The 23,552-nt window shown below is 29.9% G+C and overlaps 2 protein-coding genes across 6 annotated transcripts; one reads left to right on the top strand and one right to left on the bottom strand.

Annotated features, from left to right (window-relative positions):
• The first annotated feature begins 1,793 nt into the window (after positions 1-1,793).
• On the top strand, positions 1,794-19,632 carry LOC112688277. 2 transcript variants are annotated; one of them, XM_025561390.1, is made up of 2 exons: positions 1,794-1,971; positions 19,473-19,632. In XM_025561390.1, exons 1-2 carry the CDS (start codon positions 1,830-1,832, stop codon positions 19,592-19,594), a joined length of 264 nt encoding a protein of 87 aa, XP_025417175.1. In that variant the 5' UTR covers positions 1,794-1,829; the 3' UTR covers positions 19,595-19,632. The 2 variants fall into 2 exon arrangements, 1 of the variants encoding a protein (XP_025417175.1); XR_003149058.1 differs by lacking the exon at positions 1,794-1,971 and adding an exon at positions 18,914-19,097 and having other exon boundaries at positions 19,473-19,557.
• LOC112688275 (armadillo segment polarity protein) lies at positions 7,732-15,953 on the bottom strand. 4 transcript variants are annotated; one of them, XM_025561386.1, is made up of 14 exons: positions 15,672-15,952; positions 15,287-15,318; positions 15,001-15,201; positions 14,749-14,936; positions 13,568-13,717; positions 13,342-13,496; positions 12,955-13,256; positions 12,722-12,867; positions 11,692-11,901; positions 11,376-11,630; positions 10,955-11,288; positions 10,720-10,871; positions 10,337-10,424; positions 7,734-8,344 (listed from the first exon to the last, which is right to left on the bottom strand). In XM_025561386.1, the coding sequence occupies exons 2-14, from the start codon at positions 15,306-15,308 to the stop codon at positions 8,157-8,159; spliced, it is 2,391 nt and encodes a 796-aa protein (XP_025417171.1). In that variant the 5' UTR covers positions 15,309-15,318; positions 15,672-15,952; the 3' UTR covers positions 7,734-8,156. The 4 variants fall into 4 exon arrangements, with proteins under 4 accessions (XP_025417172.1, XP_025417171.1, XP_025417174.1 ...); XM_025561387.1 differs by lacking the exon at positions 15,672-15,952 and having other exon boundaries at positions 7,732-8,344; positions 15,287-15,337; XM_025561389.1 differs by lacking the exon at positions 10,337-10,424 and having other exon boundaries at positions 8,221-8,344; positions 15,672-15,953.
• Positions 19,633-23,552: the final 3,920 nt, after the last annotated feature.

A 23,552-nucleotide genomic window follows, 5' to 3' on the forward strand; every position in this document is an offset into this window, starting at 1 on the left:
AGGAGAAAAATAAATGTATTGACAGGCTAAGGTTTGAGAAAAACGATCTAAAGACTCAAAATAATTGGTGTATATAAAATGAGAATAAAAGGGTGTTACCAAATAATAGAAATCAAAAAAATATTTTAAGAAATTACTGAATTAGGAGTATCCAAAATAAGCTTTAGAGAGTATTTCATGGAATGATTAATTGATTTAGTTAGTGAGGAAAAAGCGAGAAAGTTGCGGTGAAGGTGACGACAAAGAAAAAACCGGTAGGACCGAGTGACTAGAGAAATGGACAATTTTAAGTGATGTAAGCATCAGATAGTTGAAAGATATTTTTAATAAGGTGTTAGTAGAGATAGGACGAGGGTTTTGGCATCGATGTAAAACAGGATTAAGTGAAGTTGGATGAAATTAAAAGAAACGTCGGGCGAATTTTGCTAAAAGATAAATTTTACGGGAGTGTAGTGAGACCAACTATGGTTCAGTGTTTGGAGGTTAATAGGAGAATAGGACAGAGTATTAGTGTTGCGGGAATGAGAATGCTTACATGTAAGAAAGGAATGTCAAAAGAAGATAGAATATAGAAACAAAAATGTGAGAAGTTATGTTGGTGTAACATCGGTAATGGACAAGATGAGAGAAAATGGACCGAGTTAATTTGAGCATATAATGAGCAAGAGGAAACAAAAGCAGTTAATTGTTATAATAATAAACGTTAAAGGGAAAAGAGATCGTTGAAAATTATATGAGGGCCGTTGGTGTGTGCGTATGGGTAATAGAAAATTGTGACGAATGGAGGTTTAAGACAAGGGTGGCAGACCCCAAATAATTGGGTAAAAGACGAAGAAAATTACTTTATTATATTTATCAGGGACGGACAACTCAAAGTTACTAGAGTTTCTATTTTTAGAAAATTAAAATCTAGAGGGCCAAAGAATACAAAACAAAAATATTATTCAAAATATTAATTTTAAATAACATTTATATACATGGAAATAATAAATTCAACACATGACAACACGAATGATACAAAGAAACTGATATAGTTAATAGTTCGATATAAACAGCTATGGTTGAAAGTAGTAATGGGAATAATAAAATGATTCAATTATTTGAAATAATAGAATCATTCGATTATCAAAATAATCGAATGATTTAAATAATCCAAATAATGGTACCAGACCATGGTTTAAGATATATGTTAAACCATGTTACCTGACATGTTATTTATCAAAACCAAATTAATTGAATTATTCGAAAAAATTATGTTTTAATCGACTGTCCATCACCGTTGTATTATTATTTATTTCATTTTTAATCATTGGTATAATTCCCAGTATCGGTAATCGTCACATTAATTGGTTTAATACGTATAAATATTTGGATTGAAAATGCATTTCACTTTCATGCATCAGGTTATGTAACAGATAATCATTTGATTATTTATACAAGCAGTTAAATCATGAATCATTTGATTTTGTTTTCGATTATATGATTATTTTTTTTTTCGATTATTCCCATCACTAGTTGAAAGCTATACGTATACATACATATGACTAAGGCTAAAGACTTGCAGCTCTTATGCTAGGGATACACTATTCACACGTCATGCGTTAACACACCGATAATTATAAATCGCGTGTTAACGCGTTTATTTTTAAATATTATTCGATTTTGTGATCATATTTATAATACGCAATGCATTCCCACTCAATTCCACGCCACGCATTTCATATAATTTTGAAAAACGTGTGACGTGATAATATCGTACCTATTATTTAAAATACGATAATTTTACTCCAGATATCAGCCGATGCTGTTTGTTTTCCTATCTTTTTAAAATGTCTTCATTTGAGGAGGAGTCATTAATTGAAAATATCCGGGAACATAAATCTTTATACGACATTTTTTCTGTCGACTATAAAGATAATAACATTCATGAAGAGGCATGGGAAGAGATTGGTGCAAATTTACAAATATCAGGTAAGATATTTAAGTTTTTAATAATTTATAATAAGGAATACTAACTTGCAAGTTCACATATTATTCGTGTCATACCTATACTTCTTAAGGAGTTATACATAATACGAAAAATAAATGTTTATTAGGAATGTTTTTATTTAGTGTACCTATATATGAAGTATAAAGAACAATTTTTAATGTTTTTTTTTATTATTTTCTTTTTTTAAATGGTGCTGACTGACAAAAATTAGTGTGCAAAGTGTGCAACCTAAATATGTTTAGCATACTATGCTACCATACGCGTTGTATTAATGTGTACAGCGCCGCCTCGCACGTCTTACCCCGGCATGATATAAAGTCATGTTAAGACGTCCGTAAAGTTGGCCCCCCCCACTTTGTCCTATCGACTTCAAACCTTCACCAATATTTCGGAACTAATTTGAAACCAAGTTTTCATAATTTGGAATTTTACCCTTTTCCCGGAATAAGAGTTTTTCGGTTGGGAAGAAAACTTCACGCACCCCCCCCCCCCCCCCCCCCCCCATTTTGTCCTATCGACTTTAAACCTTTACCAATATTTTGGAACTAATTTGGAACTACTTGGAACCAAGTTTTCAGAATTTGGAACTTTACATTTATTATTTTGATACAGTGAAACCTCGGTATCTCGAACTCCGGTATCTTGAAGTTTCTGTAGGTCGATTTTTTTTTCAGTCCCGATCATTCAGTATTGGACTTACGTACTCAGTTATTTCCTTATATCGAATTTCCATATGCCGAATATTTCTATAAGTCGAAGTCATTAAGTCATTATATAAGTCAGTGAGCCAGAGATAGATTCTGTCGATGAAGCAATCGACGAGGAAGAAATTGCTGTTGTTAAATCTTTCATACGTGGTGCCCAAGCTGAAAACTATATACATGAACTTCAAAGATACGTTCAATAACAGTCAGGAGTTTCTGACAATATTTTTTCTGCACTTAATATTTTAGGTAGTTTTATTGAAAATACTTTTAATACTAAACAAAAACAAACAAAAATGTCAGATTTTCTACTTTCATAGAAAATAATGTATACTTATCCAAATGACGAATACTAATACATAATATGTATTCAATGTATAAATACATTCTATATTATAAATACACATTTTTCCCAATAATTTAACATTTTTATTTCAAATTTTATTTATGTTTTAAATTCCCTCTCTAACTCGAAGTTTCGATATGTCGAATTTTTTTTTTTTTGGTCCCTTACGACTTCGAGATACCGAGGTTTCACTGTAGTATGAAAACTAGAAGTATGTTAAAAGTATTCGGAATACTTTTGAAGTATTCTAAATATATCTTACGTATAAAATTATATGTATACTGAACCATTTAAATATAAATTCATAAAAATAACACTTTATGGACTTGTCCAATAATAATTGCCTGAATGTATTGTGTTCAAAATAGTATCAAATTATATGACAAGATAAGGAAAATCAATAATAATATGATTTATATTAATTTTATCTTATACAATGTAGTTTGTGTTCGAAAATATTGAAGTATATTTACTGTTATATTTTATACGTTCATAGATATTTAGTTGGTTTTAATACAGTTTTCAAAAATTTCTAATAATATTGACAGTTTAAAATAGTTATGTTAAAGTTTAATGCCATATAAAGTTACAAGGAACAAAAAAATTGTCCTCATTGAATTGATAATGCCTGGGTGAAGGATATAACTTTTTCAAGTTGCCAATAATTGTTTATGTGTTGTAAATATTTACACAGATAGCAAAATTTTGACAACTACAAAAATTATGCTTCCTAGTTTCAAAATGTCAATTTTAGATACGCCGAAATCTCTCTCCTATGAGCATAGCAATATATTAAGGGCACATATGGTCCGGAGTTTAAATATTATATTTTAATAGTAAAAAAAAATTATCTGCTAATCATAAAGATATATTTTAAAATGTTCTATGGTATTATATAACAATTATAGATACTAGTAATGCAAATTAATTACCAAATTTATCAAATTGAGAAACAGATTTCTAAAAACAATATTTTAAGTATGTACTAAGAAATATAATTTTGAAATTTCAACTTTGCAATTTTTAGATTTGTTTTCTTTAAGATAACTAATTTTCCTTTTTTAAAGCAATAACTAATTTTAAATCTCACAATTTTAATTTATTATTACTATTTGTTTTTAAATCTGTAACCTATATTTAATATAGGTGTTTCAGAAAACTAGATTCTAATTAATTTCAAATAAGATTCAAAATGTTGATGAATGAAGTCGATAGGACAAAGTGGGTGGTGGGAGGGGCTGCGTGGATTTGTACTCCCCCGATCGAAAAACTCTTATACGGGGAAAAGGGTGAAGTTCCAAATTCTGAAAACTTAGTTCTAAATAGTTCCAAATTAGTTCCGAAATATTGGTAAAGGTTTAAAGTCGATAGGACAAAGTGGAGGAGGGGGCTTATTGAAGTTGGACCCTCCAACCGAAAAACTTTTATTCCGAGAAAAGGGTAAAGTTCCAAATTATGAAAAATTGATTCCAAATTAGTTCCAAAATATTGGTAAAGGTTTGAAGTCAATAGGACAAAGTGGGGGGGGGTCAACTTCACGAACGTCATGTTAAGACATGGCGTGTAAATAATGTGTCCTGGGCATACATATTCATCAAATATGCACTTAAATGTACAAAATATGCTTTTAAAATGAATTTTTTTTAATAAAAAATAAGAATTTTTCTGTAGGTACTTATTATAATGAATATACTTTATTTAACAACTTAAAACTTACAATTAATTAATTGGGTTTATTTTATGAGTTTTTTTATCTGAATAATGATTTTGTAATCGAGGGTTGTACGGCACAACGGAATTGTTTTAAGAGCTCTCTATTTCTCACTGAAGCTGCGCGGCCGTTGTCTCTACGTCTGTAGGCAGGATAACCTCCAGCTCTCTTAAATTGCATTTCGTCGTTGAAAGCTATGGGAAAATCTTTCTGAAATTTCCCGTCTGCCATGCAGGTGCACGCTGGGTTCTGAACTCCGCAAGGTCTGTGCATCATGTTGATCACCATGATGTAGAGTTTTCTCTCGGTGTCTGGGTTGGGTATCTTGGCTCGAATCAGTTGATCTACATCTTCAGCGACCTTTGGCTAATACATTGTGCGCGGGTGGCAAGCCCCGCTTTTGGAATTCGACCGTCAAATGTTGAGAAACAGCGTTTACTGAAATATGAATATATCCGATATCGACTACAGGCGTTAGAAAAACTATGATGAGTCTGAGAAAAGTCAAAAACCATATTAATATTATGATCAAAATTTAAAATAATTTTAAATTCAATGTTATTTTAGTCGTATAAATAAATAAATCAAAACGTTCACGAAAAAATATTGATAAAATGATAAGTTATTTAAAATATGCTTTTAAAAGTATAAAGTGGAAAAAATATGTACTAAAAACCAAAAATACGCAAAATATGCATTTCGCACAATAAAATTTCAAAACTGGCTTTGTGGAAACGTGAAACGTATTTGTTTCGTACTATGCTATTTTTATGATGGTGCAAAAAAAAATATGCAAATGCTACAAGGTCAACATTTAGATCTGTCTAATACTAGATAAAAATTATTATATCGATAAGATTATAGACGAAAACTTTAAAATTGTATGATTTAACTTGAAAATATAACACTGGCTCAATAAAAATGGCTTGCCGGCCGCCTACACCTGATATATAGTAATGTAGTATAAAATTGCGTGTTATAGGTTGTTTTGAATAAATTGCAATATATAAACCCGTGGTTCCCAACTGATGTTACGCGAACGTCCTTGAAGTGTGCTGTGATAAATCTATAAATTGTTTTATAAGGATGTAATTACCAGGTTATTATCGATATTCGATGAAAACTGATCGAACTAATCGCGAATACATATATTATTTATTGTAAGTATGGCCGTTTCAGCCGTCTTAGTCGATCGATTGTATTTTTAAATTTAACAATAAATAACCCTCTAATCAGTGCTTGAATTGGGAGGGGTGCGCAGCTCTACTATTTTTTTTTTTCCGTACCCCAACTATATTTTTTCATAGGAAGGGGGGACGCCACGTTCATCCTAATTGATGTCCAAAATAATTTTTATGTAAATTTCAATTTACGTCAATTTGAAAACGAATTTTACGATTTATAATATTAAAACTATTTTCATAATTAAAGATTATATGGTGGTTATGATAAGGGAGAACGTTATCATTTCTGAGGAAATATAAATAGCAATGTCTGTGAATTTGGTGTATTATACTTTATACTGGCGGTTCCCAAACTTTTTTTCCGCGGTGTCTTTTTTTGGACCAATTTAGCCACGGTGCCCTGCTATGAATAACATGAAAGACAGAACAAAACAAAAATACTCACAGATAACCAATTTTATTAAAATTTAACTAAATTATAAATTAATGGTTTTTTAAACTTAAAAAATAAATAAATAAAAATTATTGTTATTATGATCATAATTATCACATAAAAATATTATAAGGTTAAAATGAAAATGTCCGAATATACGATAGAAAATATTACATTATTCTCTATAACGTTTTTACGAGAATAAGGAAAAAATATTCTATACATTTTAAACTATTTGTTATGAACCGTAGGCCACGGTGCCCTTAAGAAGTGCTCGGTGGTGCCCCTAGGTGCACAGGTCGAGAACCACTGCTTTATACATTGTACGGTTTGTTACTCGTAATATTGGCGATCGACAATATCGTCATTTCGGGAAAAAATAAATGCCCGCACCACAACTAATATTCTAAGGCCGTGGCCCGCACTAAAGATTAAAAATAAATAAAAACAAAAACCAAATATATGATTATATTATTCGATTTATGAGACTGCCTGATCGCCTACAATTATGTTAATTATTATTTTATTTTTATTTTCTATTGTAACATGTAGGATGTTGGTATTGCTATTAAAATATATTATATTTGGAATTTGAATATTTAGCTGTAAAGTGGCATTCAAAATATATGTTAGGTTGGCGGAGGGGAGGGGGGTCAGAGCAGGGACAAAACCCCCTACGGGACTGAATTAAATAATTGCGCACATGGAACGCAGTTTTCAAATTGTTGGACTGAGCACATTTACTTAATTTTTCCCAATTCGAGCACTGCATCTAATAGAGTAGACTGTAAACAGTATACACACATATAGTCATATATTTAACATGGTTCACATAATATATGTATTGGTGTGCCGTGAACATTTTGTTGGTGATGAAGTGTGCCGCAATGTTAAAAAGGTTGAATTAAAGGTCGCATTGCCCCTACCTGTTGGTGACTGCCAATTCAATTGACTCAACTCCTGCGCAACATATTTTCTATAACAGTGAGCTATCTATAATCTATAATAATATATAATTGATGACAGTAGGTGTATAAAATAATGTTTTTAATAAAACTTAAAATACATAATGTTGGTACATAATATGTATATATATATAAATATAATATAAAATGAAATAATTTAAATGATAAATCTAGAACTATTAAACACAAAATAGTTTAGGATATTACAATTTAAACGTTGTATATTAAATAATTAAAGACAGCAAACGCATAAACTATTAAATTTATAATTAATTTAAATTACAAATTCATATAATTATATTATTCACTCATTAATATAAATCGCCAATACAAGAACATTGAAGAAATTGTTAACAGAAAACAAAAAATAACAGAGATCAATAACTTTTAATTAGTATAAATATTAATAAGAGTTTGATGAACTTTGGGTTTGAAAACATTATAAATATTAAACTACTTAAACTAATGCACTCTACTATACATTACTAAAAATTACAATACATAAAATAAATTATAGATATTAATATTCAAAAATAGTGTAAGATTTAATAATAATGATGTTATTAGTTAATAGGTATCATGGTGTAATTGTTTTTCTTAACTTCTTTACAAACTCAACCAATATAAATATTAATATCATTATTGTTATTTATAACCTCTTAGTTCTCATTTTCACCAAATAACTAGATAGTATTAACTGAACAAGCATAGGCTTGAATACTTATCAAGTTAAATAAACTTCCATGTTTTATAATTTATTTTACAGAATAAAAAAGTAATCTATTTATATTTAATACTTGTTAATTTATTATATTAACAAACTTTATAAGTCAGTATCATACCAAGCAGCTACTTGATTGTTGTCTTGAGGAGGTTCAGGTAAAGGTAAATCTCCTAGACGCCCAAAATCAATATCATTAGCTGTCACAACGTCCAATGGACTACAATTAGATTCTTGTTGAGAACATATTTCTAGGCCTTGCATAGAATCTATTGGTAACGTGTCATACCCTAAAAATTATTAAAAAATATATAGTTATTCATTACATATAGTTGACAGTTGTACCTTCCATATAAATAAGTATGTTAAATTAACATAAATTATCGGACATTTAACGAATAAAAATTAATTGTTATTCTTGATAGTGACAAAATGAGTTTCAATATATCATTAGATGACAATGACAATTTTTTAGTAAGTATGCTCCAAAATTCAGCCAATCTTCTATAAATACTACTCAAAGCAATATTGATTTACAACTGTTGCAATTTTATAATGATAAAAATACCAGTTGCTTAAAAATATTTATTTAATATAATTCTGATCCTTCTTTTGCTAGTTAATAAAGGCACCTACCTTTTCAAGACTATATGATAAGAAATTTTAAATGTTTGTTTTTTTAAAAGAAAGTTATAATTATGGCGCCTAAAAATATTTCAACTGTTCTATTTTTTATATTCAACTTATTTATTATTTATTTATTTAAAATTTTAATTATAATACAAGAACTTCTAATTTACTTTTTTATGTTAATTTTTTTCATGTTTATCAACTTTTTTTAAATTGTAATTTGCAATTGCAAGTAATTTAATTTTGTAATTTGTAATTAATGACCTTTTTTTTGAGTAGTTTGCCCATCCCTGAGTGGTCACTGTTTTTCTTTGAAGTTACAACTATACAATTGACTTCATTACTATATTTTTAAGGTAACTGATTATTTTCAAACTAAGCATTAACATGAGATGCAATGAATGTATATTAAAAATAAATATTATTAAATTGGGTACTTATGTGTTATCGCGCTTACCGCGTAACACATATTCATTATCGCGACTACCTCATATTATGGGTTATAGCGAAGCCGTTTTATACGCGATTCTATTTCTAATTCAATTTTTTCCAATGTCGTTACAATTGCACTTATCACAATTTTTATAGACTGGCTGGCAGTGGCGTAAATTGGATCCAATTTCTGGTGGGGCAGAGGCATATTCTCAACTTACAATTTCCAACACACCAATTTTCCAATTTCAAAAAAAAAAATTCTTCCTAATATTTCTTTAAATAAAAAATAAATTTTGAATTATTTTAGCATTAAAACCTTTATTATTAAAATATTAATAAAAAAAAAAACAATCAAATTTTGTTTGTAGTATGCTGATTTCCTTGAATCTTAAAAATAATATAGGTATACAAATTTCAATGATTTTTTGGTGGTGTAAAAACATATCATTGCACTACTACATTTTAGATCTGGTGTTGTAAGTGCCACATTTGTACCACCCAGTTTACGCCACTGCTGGTTGGGTAACTTTTAGGACTTTTGGACTTTTGTAGACATGTAGTCACAACCACACTATAGTAGTAATAATTTGTTATACAGTTACGATTATTTGGCAATAGATCTGTGGAACTTACCAACTACATTGTCTTTTAGCTTTGGGTAGTTTTGTATTATTATAAATGTATTAAAAATATGTTGGGTACAATAATGCGTTCAAAATCAAGTTAGTCGCGTTAACACACAAGTACCTTAAATTGAATGTACATTGACTATACATATTTTTTAATGTAACTTGTTCATTCAGAGAATTATAAATTATTTTAAATAAAAACCCATATTTTTTTAGCTTAAGAAATAATTAAATATTTAAATATTTTAAGAACATAAAAATGCATTCTCTAGTTATTACATATTAATAATAAAATGGTTAAGTTTAATGTCTTCAACTATAGCAATTTTAGATTCTCTAGAAATTTAATTGTCCTTGTTTAATCAAAATAAAAAAACACATTAATTAAAAGTCAATTAAAATGTATAAGGTAATACATATTATAACCAAACCACCAAATATTGTATACACTTAAATAAATTTTTAATAAAAATGTAATTACTTAATACTTACTGTTAGTGAAGAATTGCATGCAAAATAAGCACAACAAAATTAGAACAGTTAAGTAAATTTAGCATCTATATCTATAATATATACATCAATATATACCTGATTGTTGGTGGTAGTTGCTATGTCGTATTGAGCCCATTCCATTGTGCACGCTACCAAGTCCATGACCATACAAATCGTATGCGTCCTGTTTACAAAAATAAAAAAAGTCTAGCTACTGTACAAAAAATATAATACAAAAAAAAATAATAATAATAATAATTATAATTATAAAAATAAAATAAAACTGTTTATGCCTAGTCTAGGTGTACCAAACACCATGCATGAACTTAGAAAATTGTGTATTTATGCAATATTCGGAAAAAAGCAATAACAATAATTTGATTACAAAACATACCTCAACAAACGATGTATGCCTCTGGCTAATTCAAACATTTTATATTAAATTAGACTTAGCAATAAGTCTTATAACTTTTAATTACCTGAAGATCAGGTCCCATTCCAAGATCATTAGGTGGCCATGTATTTTGGTCTTCTCGGCATAATGAATTACTCAATTCTGCAGATAATCGTTTTTTGTAATCATTTGGTTTATCTTCTGACATTCTGAATAACACTGCTGCAGCATATGTTGCTTTATACAAAATAATAAAAAAAATTGTCGTTAATTTTTTTTTTTAAAAAACCATTGCTTAAATAAAAAAATATTCTCATTACCAACTCCTTCATTACGGGAATGTAACAGTTCTGTAAGAGGTGCTGTGGCACCTTCTGCTTCAATCATATCTGCTCCATCTTTATCAATAGCTAACTCGCACAAAGCACCAGCAGCCACTCGTTGAACATTTTCAATATCATTAAATAACAACTGAACTAATACAGCAATCAACCCTTGTTGGGAACGCATAAGTACTCGATTGTGTGATTCTCGTGCCAGAATATGCAATGCACCTGTAGTACCTTCAACAATTTCTTCCATACGTACTCCATCTGCATATACACCACCTGATTGTGATCTACCTGATCCTGCTACACTACTGTTAGTAGATGTCTATAATATCATAATACAATTAAAATTAATGACTTAATCATTAATTAAAATAGTTAATATAATAATTAACATTCAATAATATCATACTCTTTGAATATCTTGAAATGCTCTCATTAATAATCGTATTAAATGGTGTATGGCCCCATGTTCTCTTAATGGTATATGATTTCCTTGACACTGAGCTACATTTCTAATTAGTCCAATTGCAGCTTTAACAAGTGGCCAACGAGAAGGAGGTTGTAATAATTTCACTATAACTTGAATACCACCAATGTGTCTTATAGCATTTTGTGCACTATCTGATTCAATATGTCTAGAAGTCAAATGCCTCAAAGCACAGACCTAAAATATAATAATAATTATTTTGAATAAGAACAAAATGAAATTTATTGATTGAGCTCACAGCAGGTTCAGTAATTTCTTCACGATCTCCAGCATTCATTATTGTCTGTACTAATGCTTCAACACCGCCTACTTGAACAACAGTAACTTTATTACGTTGATTATTGCAAGTCAAATTTGATAAAATTCCAGCAGCACATGTTACTACATTTACATCTGAATGGCTTAGTGCTAATACTAATGATTGCAATAGCTGTTCTAATCCATCAACCTAAAAGTATATAAAATATATAAATAAAATTGACTAATACAAATGTGCATAATATATAAAACACATATATAAATGTTTAATATAATTTTTACTAAGCTTGATAAAAGTAAAAATATTAATGCCCAATATTTACATAAAATAGGAATTTGCCTTGAGGGGATTAAAATTTTTAAGTAAAAATCTATTAACTTTTTATCACTTCTAAAAACATTGTGTTGCACATAGTCATTTAAGTGTTTTTACTATTAAACAAATAGTGCTATTTACAATATCTGATAGAAGAACAGTATTTTGTTTAGGAGCATACAGTTTTTTTTTTGTCATTTTTTTTCTAATGATTCTAAAATTCTAATTAATTCTAGCAGTAACTAATTTATGTAGTTAGTAATTTAAAATAATTTAAGATAACGAAAATACAGCGCTTATCTAATATATGCTTGTATGGTACATTCTAGAATTTTTCAGATGATGTTAATTGCTAGATTTATTCTTTTGTCAAAACTTTTGTATTTATTTTTAATTTCCATTTTATATAATATATAAAAAAAAAAAAAAAAAATGCACGACTATATTAAGTAATGGTACTAGGTATTGTTTAAACTAAAGAATTTTGAAAAATGCTTCACAAAATTACACTGTACATAATCCCAATATCATGGACTAGCAATTCATATTTATATACATGTACATATAGGTAGTGATGTATGCAATTAAAATACTAGTATAAAATATAAATAATTGCAAAAAATTAGTAAAATAAGTTTCTGGAGGAGGGATCTATTCATCCATGATCCCTTAATTATACCCCAGCCAATTGTACCTTAGTTCCAGCATCTGACAAATTACGTAAAGTCCATAATGCATTTTGAACTAAACGTTGACTTCCATGTTGTAAATGCATTGCAAGAGCTTGCATGCCACCAGCTTCAACAATTGCTGGCTTATTACTTGAACATACTGATAAAACTAAAGAAAAAAAAAATTTAATAAAGAAAAACTACCTAATAGTAATTTATAGTAAATTATATTATACTATTATAGTTTTATAGTAACCTTTTAAAACTCTGGATGTTGTCCATAAAAGCTTCTCATAGTCATATGAGCGCATAATACGTACAAGTTCAATTGGCCCTTGTGAAGCAAGTATAATTAATTTACTTTCTTGATTACCATACGCCATTATTTGTAAGCAATCAGTTATAATTGTCAAAAATTTAACGTTATTACGTTGCAAAAGTGCTACCATTTTCTGTAAACCTCCAGCAAGACGAACTGCCATTTTTGAGCCCTCTTGATGAAGCAACAAATTATGTAAGGTTGTTATAGCATAATACAAGATGGACTCAACAGGAGAACTATATTTAGTTGAAAAAAATTTATTATTTAATAATTTGACTAAATAAAATATTACAATAGTTAATTAAAATGATTATTTATTACCTTAGTAATTTAACAAGAGCTGGTATCCCTCCACTTTTAAATATAGCTAAAAGTCCTTGGCGATGATGTGATAAGTTATGAAGGGTACCAACAGCACCTTTGGTCATTTCTAAATCATTGCTATTAGTTAATGCTTTTACCAAAGCTGCAACCATCTATAAGTAAAATCATTCATTCAAATACAACTAATAAAAATAATTATACTAAAATAAAATAAGATATTTACCTGAGGACTATTCATGATGGCATGTCTTGATGCTTCTTTTTTGGATAATTGATGCACCATCATAGCAGCTTGTGATACAACAACCTGATCTTCATCATTTAATAATTTAATCAATTCAGGTATAGCTCTGGTCGCTAAATCAGCATCATCCTACATAAATAATATTAAATTAAATTTATCTTATATTATATTATACGAATACAGTAAATACATTTAAAAGGTTCATATAATGGTTTATTAATAAATTACAGTATTACTGAACAACTGAATATATTATATTTATATCATTATTTTAAAAGTTTAAAATTGATCTAATAAATATTAAATAATAGTATATTGTATTTTTTTGAATGAAAAAAAAGAATATAACCTATGATTTGTAAGTTAAGTAATGGCAGCAATATGACTGTTCCTTGTGAACAATGAAAAAAAAAAATGTTAGCATTAGATTCTTGAATAATGAAAAAAAATTATTATAAATATACAGCACTTTACATGAAAAATTAATTTTCTTCTTAAAAAAGTAACAGTTCAATATGCAACCTATAAATGTTACTCGACCTACCAATAAGAATGTGTTGATCTAAATGTTTCATTATCTTGGTTATTGTCATTATTGGCATTTTATTCTATTTATGGGAATATTATTTATGTATTTTGGGACCAAGAACCTTTTTTACAAATTATTAAAAATGAAATAAAAACTGGAACGACAATTTATAGTGACTAATGGAGAGTGTACTTAACATTAAGTAATCATGGATATATTCATCAAATAGTTAACCATTTTGAATTTTTTATTGATCCAGTAACAGGACCACACACTCAACAAATTGAAGACTTATGGAAAATTATAAAATCCAAATATAATATTAAAAATAATAGGGTGTCTCCTTTACTAGATAGACAACTCCAAGAAGAGTAGTGACAATTGTGTCAAAATCCAAAAACCGTTTTTGATAACTTTTTGACCGATATGAAAAAGACATTTCATAACAATATGGACTGAAACAATGAAGTTATTGATGACACTGAGAAGAGGAATAAAAAAAAGGTTAGTTCAAATTATTTGTATTTTACATTTATTTATAAATCTGTGTAGGTCGCATATTGGACTGTTACCAATTGTATTGGGTATCATGGAACTGTTCTATAAGCAACTTTAAAATTATTAAATTTACCTGATAATTAATTAAGTTAACGACAGCATGTTTTAACATTTGACTTGGCTCAGCTAATCGTTGAACAGCTGTCAACTGCCCTTGATTAAATTGTGTAGAAGGGATTTCAATACCTTCCTCGAGCGTTTCAGGAAACATTGCTGCTCGTACTCTTTGAGTACGCGATTGACTCAACTGCTGATTCATTTCTTAAAAAGGAGTGTAGTTTATGAATACCTAAATTTTACGCTTTTTTATAAATCAAATATTTACCATCAACTTGATCTTGAGTAAACCCATGTGAAAATCCTTGATTAAGTTCATAGATCAATTGATCACGTTCTAAATCATCTTCTTTATCAGTAATAGAATGAGCTTGAGTAGTTCCACCCGAATGGATACCGGATTCTGGCAAATATTGTCCTTGTTGCCACATCATAGCTGTATCTTTAGAATAACCTGTATTACTTGGTACTGAAATTTAATACATATTAAATAATATAATAATAATAAATAATATAACTTTTTGTTAAATAGCTGGACAGAAGGTTCTACTTACATACTCTACTTGATTGATACATTCTGTTGAAACTGCACAAAAAAGAAATAAAACAACCAAATTTAAAAATTAATCATAAGTACATGGTCTGTAACAATAAATTATTATTTCTATTAAGGAAAGTTATTAAGACTATGACTCATAATACGTTTAGTCATTCTTTCTCAAATGAATTCTTAGATAATACATTCTTACTGATTGTGTACAAGAAAAAAAGAAAACTACCTATTCCATTTTGCACCCATCTAAGAAAATAAGAGAGGTATAAGATAAAATTCAAAAAACCCAACTGTCATCTACTTGTAATCCAGTTTACAGTAAAACAATTATTTCATAATCGTGGCTAGTCATCAATACTGAATATCAAAACGAATAAAAGACTTACAGCTTCTGAACGGTAATCAAATACTCGGCGCCACAATAATCCGAAGATAATAAAGACGATAAAAAAAAATCACATACAGAGCAGTTCAAACGGAAAAGTTGTGCTATCAATTTTAAAACTGGTTCACTTAACACCAAGATACCTAAACCGCAGAAACGAATATAAAAATGGCAAATGCTTTTAATCAAAATAATAAAAACAATGAGTCAACTTATGATTGGAATGCTCGAGTAGTGGGGACGAATGGACGGAAGTGTTACTCATGGGCTACGGTCGATATATATTTTTCCGCGTAGCTATTCACTATTGTGTGCCCTGCCCTGCCTTCATCAGTTAGCCAGTGTGACCATTATAGCGATATTATTGAACACCTATTCACAATGTACAACGTATAGCATACCATAGAGTTATAACTAATGATGGGCATAATCGAATTATTAGTATTCGAGACATTTATATAATCGAGAGATGTCTCGAAATATTAATAATCGAGATACGTGATTAGCAAGGCTCGGAACTTTAAGCATTTGCATATTTGTCTAGAAAGTACATGTTGAAATTCTGATTCGATATAAATTCGATTCATAGTATGTGTTTCAGATTTAAAAATTTTTGTTGCATAATTTTGCATATTTTGTTACTTTTTGTACCAATTCCAATATTTTGGATTTAAGAACATTTATATGCATATTTCATGGATTCAACAAAATTTTATGAAAAAATGGTTTTAAATAAACTAAGCGCTAGTACCGCTATCTACATTAAAAACAATTTATCCCATCATTAATTAGCCCCACACTCTGAACCCTACGTACAAGCCACTACAATCCAAGTCAACTTTAACAACTCTACCCCCATTGCCGTTTCTGCAATCTACTGTCCCCCTGGACCCAAAATTTCGTCTGTCGAATTTCAAACCTTTTTTTCTACCTTAGGTCAAAAATTCATAGTTGGAGGTGATTTCAATTCAAAACACCCCTACTGAGGAAATCGCTCCGCTAATACCAGAGGCCGTGCACTTAAATCTGTCTTAGACACTATGAACTACTCAGTAATCTCCCCCTTCTCCTACTTACTGGCCTTCTCACTGTAACAGACTTCTTGATATCCTTGATATATTCGTTTCCAAAATTCCAAACCACATTCACTCAACCATATCAAACTTAAACGATCTCTCCTCTGACCACACCCCAATTTATCTTGAGGTGGGTGCCTGGGCTACTAAACAAATTATACCTTCCCTTACTTCTGGCAGAGTAAACTGGCCTAAATTCAAAAAATTAGTAACCATCAACATAAACCTTAAACTCTCCCTAAAAACTACCTCTGAAATCGACAGCGCTATCCTTTCCTTAACTTCCACTATTCAAAATTCTGCCTCCGCTGCCTCGAGTAACCATCCTCCACCCTGGAATAATACTAATATTCCTGTCCATATCATGCTCTAACTCGCCGATAAACTTCGAAAAAACCGATAAAATTCGTGGGCTTCCTCTGACTCCGATAAAGTCAGCATTTTCGCCGAACACTTAGCTAACGTTTTCAAACCACATAACATCATCCCAAATAAAATACTCTAAATATTACTAGATTTCTTGAATCCCCTCTCACCATGGCCCTCCCCGCTAAAAATGCTAGCCCGGGTGAAATTCAATACATCATCCGAAAACTCCCAACCAAAAAAGCCCCTGGGCACGACCTAATAAGCAACTTAGTTGTCAAACACCTCCCTGAAAAATCTATCGTTCTTTTAGCACTAATTTTCAACTTTATGTTTCGTTTATCCTACTTTCCTACAGCCTGGAAACATTCAAACATAATCCTAATTCTAAAACCGGACAAACCTCCTGATATCCCGTCTTCCTATAGACCAATCTCTCTCCTTCCCACATTCGCAATTTTTGAAAAAATACTCCTCAAAAGGCAACTTCCACTATCGGACAAATTCAACATCATCCTAAACCACCAATTTGGATTCAGGTCCAAGCACTCCACCATCCACCAAATCCACCGCACTGTCGACTTAATCTCTACCAGCATGGAATCAAAACTTTACAGTGCGGCTGTACTCCTTGACGTGGCTCAGGCCTTTGACAAGGTGTGGCATGAAGGACTTCTCTTCAAACTCAAAAAATTCCTTCCTGCCCCCTACTACCTTCTCCTAAAATCATACCTCGAAAATCGCACCTTCTGTGTTCGCGTTAACAACAGCTATCGTCAAACTTCCAAATACTAGCTGAAGTCCCCCAAGGATGCGACATAGCTCCCTTTTTATACTCTATATTCGCCCACGACACTCCGACCTCTCCTCATACATCACTGGGTACATATGCTGACGACACGATAATCCTGGCTTCAAACCATGACCCCCAGGTAGTATCTCTCCGGCTACAAAATCATCTCAACTCGATTCAACTATGGTCAAACCGCTGAAAGATCAAAATTAATGAAGCTAAATCATCCTTTATCACTTTCTCTATTAGACCAGGCGACTGCCCCTCTGTATCGTTTAATAATAACCAAATCCCAATCACCCCGACAATAAGATACCTAGGTTTGATCTTTGACAGGCGCCTCACATTGGCCCAACACCTTAAAATAAAAAGAAAAACAATCAACTCCAGACTCAATTTATTCCGCCCACTTCTTAGATCCAAGACATCATTAAAAAATAAACTATTAATATACAAAACCATCATCAGACCTGTTTGGTCTTATGGCATCCAGATTTGGGGCTCTGCCAAACCCTCCAACACGAGAACAATCCAGGCATTCCAGTCTATCTGTCTGAGGCAAATTGTTTCTGCTCCATGGTTTATCACAAATAATAATCTCCACAAAGATCTAAATATTTCATCGCTCACTCAATTAACAAAGTATCACTACGTCTCCTTTCATTCCAAGTTAATCCAACACTACAATCCATTAATAAAACGCATATCTTCTCTAATAATCCCTGATAACCCCCAGAGACGTTTAAAACGCTCCTGGCCTAGAGACCTTCTAATTTAATCTGTCGGGTGACACTACTGAGTGCCCTCTCTCATCTGTTATTCTCGATATGTAAATACTATATCTAAATTACTTATTGTACTAAATTGTTGTATAGATTGTAATTATATTTTAAATAAAAAAAAAAATAAATAAATAAACTAAAAAACACTACTATAGTGATGTTAAACTGTGAGAAATATTTATCACACTGTGATATTGCTACTGTGATAAAAAAAAATTACAGTGAAAATAACAATGAATGTTACTCTAAAGGCGCATCCAGACGGAGCAGCTTTTGCCGCGCGTCAAATACGCGTCCACATGGTGCGGCATTTATTTCCCGATTTGTTTTAAAACTATAATAATAATATATTATTCATAAATACTATAGAGTTGTGTCATTTTTAATGGGCAACGAAATGCACGAGATCAGTAAGTAATCTATATTTTGTTTAAATTGTGTATTCTGGAGATTATTACAAAAATTAGTTTTACCTCAGTGAAAAAAGTTTGTTCTGTTACTAATTACTTAAAAAATAATTTAAATACCTACTAAAAAATAAGTTCTGATGCCGCGCGGCTTTGCCGAAAATACGTTCACACACACACGGCATAGGCGAGCGACACACTCCGCGCGGCTTTTTTTTTTATGTAGACCGCTCACTAGGCTGATCGGAAATTATGCCGCGCGGCATTAAAAAAGCCGCGGAAAATGTATTCATGTATTCACACATGCCGTGCGGCAAAAACTGCTCGGTCTGGACGCACTTTAAGAATATTATTTTTATGCAATTATTTGTTTTATAGATGGCGAATCGGAATACATGGATAATAGTTGGCATGCATACAAGTCTAACTATTATTTCCCAAACAACACATTATATTCAAAACAATATCAAATACTTTTGGGGTGTTTTATAGGTAGGTGATTGAAAGAAATAATATAATGCTTATACTAATTAAGTTTCAGTATATTGTTTTTATAATCATATGTTACATTTACAAGTTATTACATACAATTTTATATTTTTTCTAGGATACCTAAAAGTGTATAGGGTGGGTAACATCATTTATTTTACATAAAATCTTACTTTCTATTTTTCACGTACCTATGGCGAATTACATAAGTGTAAAAAAAGAGTGCCCGATATTATTTGAAAAAAGTCATGAGAATACTAATCCCATTTGCAACTACGTATTTGTATGAAACATAATTTTCTGTCTTAGCATCAATGAAGTCTAAGTACCGTGGAAGACTAGATGCTATGTAATAGGGAACATGTAATGAAAATGATAGAAACACCCAAGAGTAGTTATCGCGCCAAAAGGGGTTTAATAAATATAGTAGGCAAAATAGCTAACGTTTCATATGGTGCTTGTGACAGTACCGACGCTGAATATTTCTATAATAAAATGCGGGAACAGGAATTTTCTAAATCCCGAATAGCCCAATTAACTGATAAGCAGACACAAATTATGCAATCCACTATTTCTAATGTGAATTCCTTACTATTGGAAATAGGGGAAAGTCAAACAAAACTATCCGATAAATACAACTATTTACTCAAAGAAATACAAGTAGAAAAGATACAAATAGGTATATTAGAATTCAATACAGCACAAGAAGAGCGAGTGTCGTTACTAAACATAATTCTTACACAGTATGCTTTCGAAATGGAAAATTTAGTAAACATCATAAACATGGCACTTCAGGCACTAGTTCATTCTAGTATACTTGATATAAAGACTTTAAAAAAAACAAATTAATGATATTAAAACACAACTACCCGTATGGGAAAGCATACCCATTGATATAGAAAACTCTAGCTTGTCGGAACTATTCCGACTTATCACTACTAACGTAATTTTTGTTGAAAAAGTTCTTATTTTTATCATGGAGATTCCATTAGTTATTAATTACGATTTTATATTGTATACAATTATTCCTTTACCCGTAAATGTTCACAATGAATCTTATGTATTAATAGTACACTCAATACAGTCAATAATTTTAAAAATCCAGCACATGTACGATCATTTTTTTCTTGAGTAAAATATAATACCAAACCATACCAATTTATAGCAAATCATATGTAAACTCTGTCATCTGATTTCAAAATATTTTGGTAAATGAACAATATTCAAATTATTATTTTTTGCTATTTTATTTAATTCATTTGTTCGTAAACCTGATTTATGAAAATATGTTGAAATAGAAGAACAAATTTCAATTAATTTTTTAATTCAATAACATTGGAAGTTAAATTTTCCTAAACTAAAGCAATTCTGTATACAGCTCACCATTTTTTTAAATAGTGGCATATTATTGTCACATGAATTTGTTTGCTGTTCACTTTCTATCATACCCCATAATCCACCTTTGTGACCAGTGTTTATAGCTGCACCAACAGTAACAACTGAAGACATCTTTGATGAAAAATTTGACCATGTAAGAATTGAATCAACTGCCTTAATAGCTTTATAGTATCCAAGTGCTCTCTTCCGGTTCTTCAAAACCAATAAAACATGATCTTACGTCACCATCACTTAAAACTACTTTTGATAGTAAATGAATGTTATTAATTTGCATCCTATCTACTGATCCATCCACTTTTAATGACAACGCCAGACAATTATCAAATAATTCTCTTAATCTTTTTAAATCAAACTTAAATATACATCTCAAAAAATCCTTATGATTAATTGGTGTAATATATTATAAATCTCCATCGTTCGGTTCAAAAGGGCAAGGTAAATTATTAATGTTCAGATTTTTCAATTTCATCAATGTAATTTCACGAGAAGGCCAAGACCATGCACTTAAGATACCTCGTTTTGCATCGTTATATATTGTACACATAATCCCTCCAATTTTTTGTGATAATTTTTGATTTTGTGAAGAAATAATTTTATTTAATGGAGCATTATGAACTAATTTGGAATCAGAAAATTTTTTAAGCTTATCAACTTTACAACTATCAATATGCACTCTGGAGTTCAAATAATTTTTAAGAATAGTAGCTCTTGGTAATGTTCCTCCTTCAGAACAAATGGCGGGTAAATGATTCTTTTGTATCAAATGCATCATTACAATTTTAGGGTTTCTGAAGCATATATTACACCTTAGAAATTGTCTACTTTTCTTTTTAATGGTATTATTTTTTCAAAACATTTATCTATGTTTAATCTTACCCATTTTTTATCATTAACATCTCCAAATTCTTCTACCTCATTATTATATGAATAAATATTTTTACTACATTCCAGTTGAGTTAGATCAAAATTAATTACTTGTTCAGAATTGTTTTCAATACTTTCTTCATTTTTAATTATAACATTACTACAACCTAAATTTAGAAAACAAATTTAAGTAATATTTAAATAGATAATTTAATTTTAATATCTCAGAACATTAAGCATAACACTTTATTATAATTCAAAAAATCTATCGAAATAAAACAACCAATGAGATAGGTAGGTGTTATAGTTTTATTAAATATATGATGGCGGAAAAGTAAAAGGTATAATATTATATATAAATAGTAAAATTTTAAATAAATATTTCAAAAATAAATTTAGTTTTTATTTATTTTAAATACATCACCTCAATTAAATGTATTATACCTATACACAGCTTTATAATATAATATTAATATTGCAATAACTTATTGTTTTTTTATTTTCATATATTAATGGAATAAATTTTATGTTAACATTTCAATTTATAAATTATTATTTTATAATAAATGTAATATAATTAAAATAGATTATGTTAATATGGTTTATGAATAGTGTCTATATGATGTGTGCTACTGCACTTAAAATATAATAATATAAAACTATACGTAAGTCATAAACTCAATACCGTTCATTAGAAAACAATTTACAATTGGTAAACCTATCTACAATATTTTAAGAAATTCAAAAACTGTACGATTCATAAAATTTTGGAATCTAGTTTTAAATTATGTATAAAAATTCTAGACATAATAATACATACGGTTAATGTTTGATGAACGTGTTAGCCACTTATCCATAACGACAATATATAAAAATCAAAACTTACCTAATAATTAAAACACTAACTATATTATAACATAAATATTACAATAAAATATAATGAAACTCAATGTCGTCTGAACAAATAGGTATATAATAGTTAATTAGTAGTAACTACATAATTAATTTAAAAATAATAATAATATTGTTATCATGATTCATGCTCAATCGCAGTCATAGATTTTCCGTAATTACAACATATCATTTTACAATTGATTCCAGTGAAAAAATACATTTACCACAAAATAAATGCGGATTTAGCCAAACAATGTAGAATATGGAACTCCGTTTGGTAAAGATCGTGTTATCTATAATCGTGCTTGTTAAATGTTATTATCATTATAGCTATTATTACACACGAGGGTTATTTACAGAAAAGTAAAATAACAAATTATAATAAATACAAAAATGAAATTTATTAGCCGTAAAGGCATAAACACCATACACAGTGTATGATTTCGTATTACACACAAAAATAGGCCCTGCCTCCCACAGATATATATATATATAAATATTATGATCTACTTTTTTTTTTAATTTATTTTGCCTTAGTTTACATTACAGCAATAATATTATAATCTAATTATACATAACTGTGATGCCGTCAGACAAACAACGGGACAAGCGCCGATAACGAACTATATGTAATATAATATTCCATAAATTCTTGAGATATCAATGGAACCATTGATTTTTTATCGCCACTTTCAAAACGTAATTGGTACAAAATCAAGGTACCATCTAATTTTTGTGCTAAAATTAAAAAATTTTGGGGGGAGGGGGGTCCAGACCCCATGGACCCACCCCTTGACTACGTACCTGCTTCCC

Source organism: Sipha flava, unplaced genomic scaffold, assembly GCF_003268045.1.
Source record: "Sipha flava isolate LNK unplaced genomic scaffold, YSA_version1 38_pilon_pilon, whole genome shotgun sequence".
Classification (NCBI taxonomy): Eukaryota; Metazoa; Arthropoda; class Insecta; order Hemiptera; family Aphididae; genus Sipha; species Sipha flava.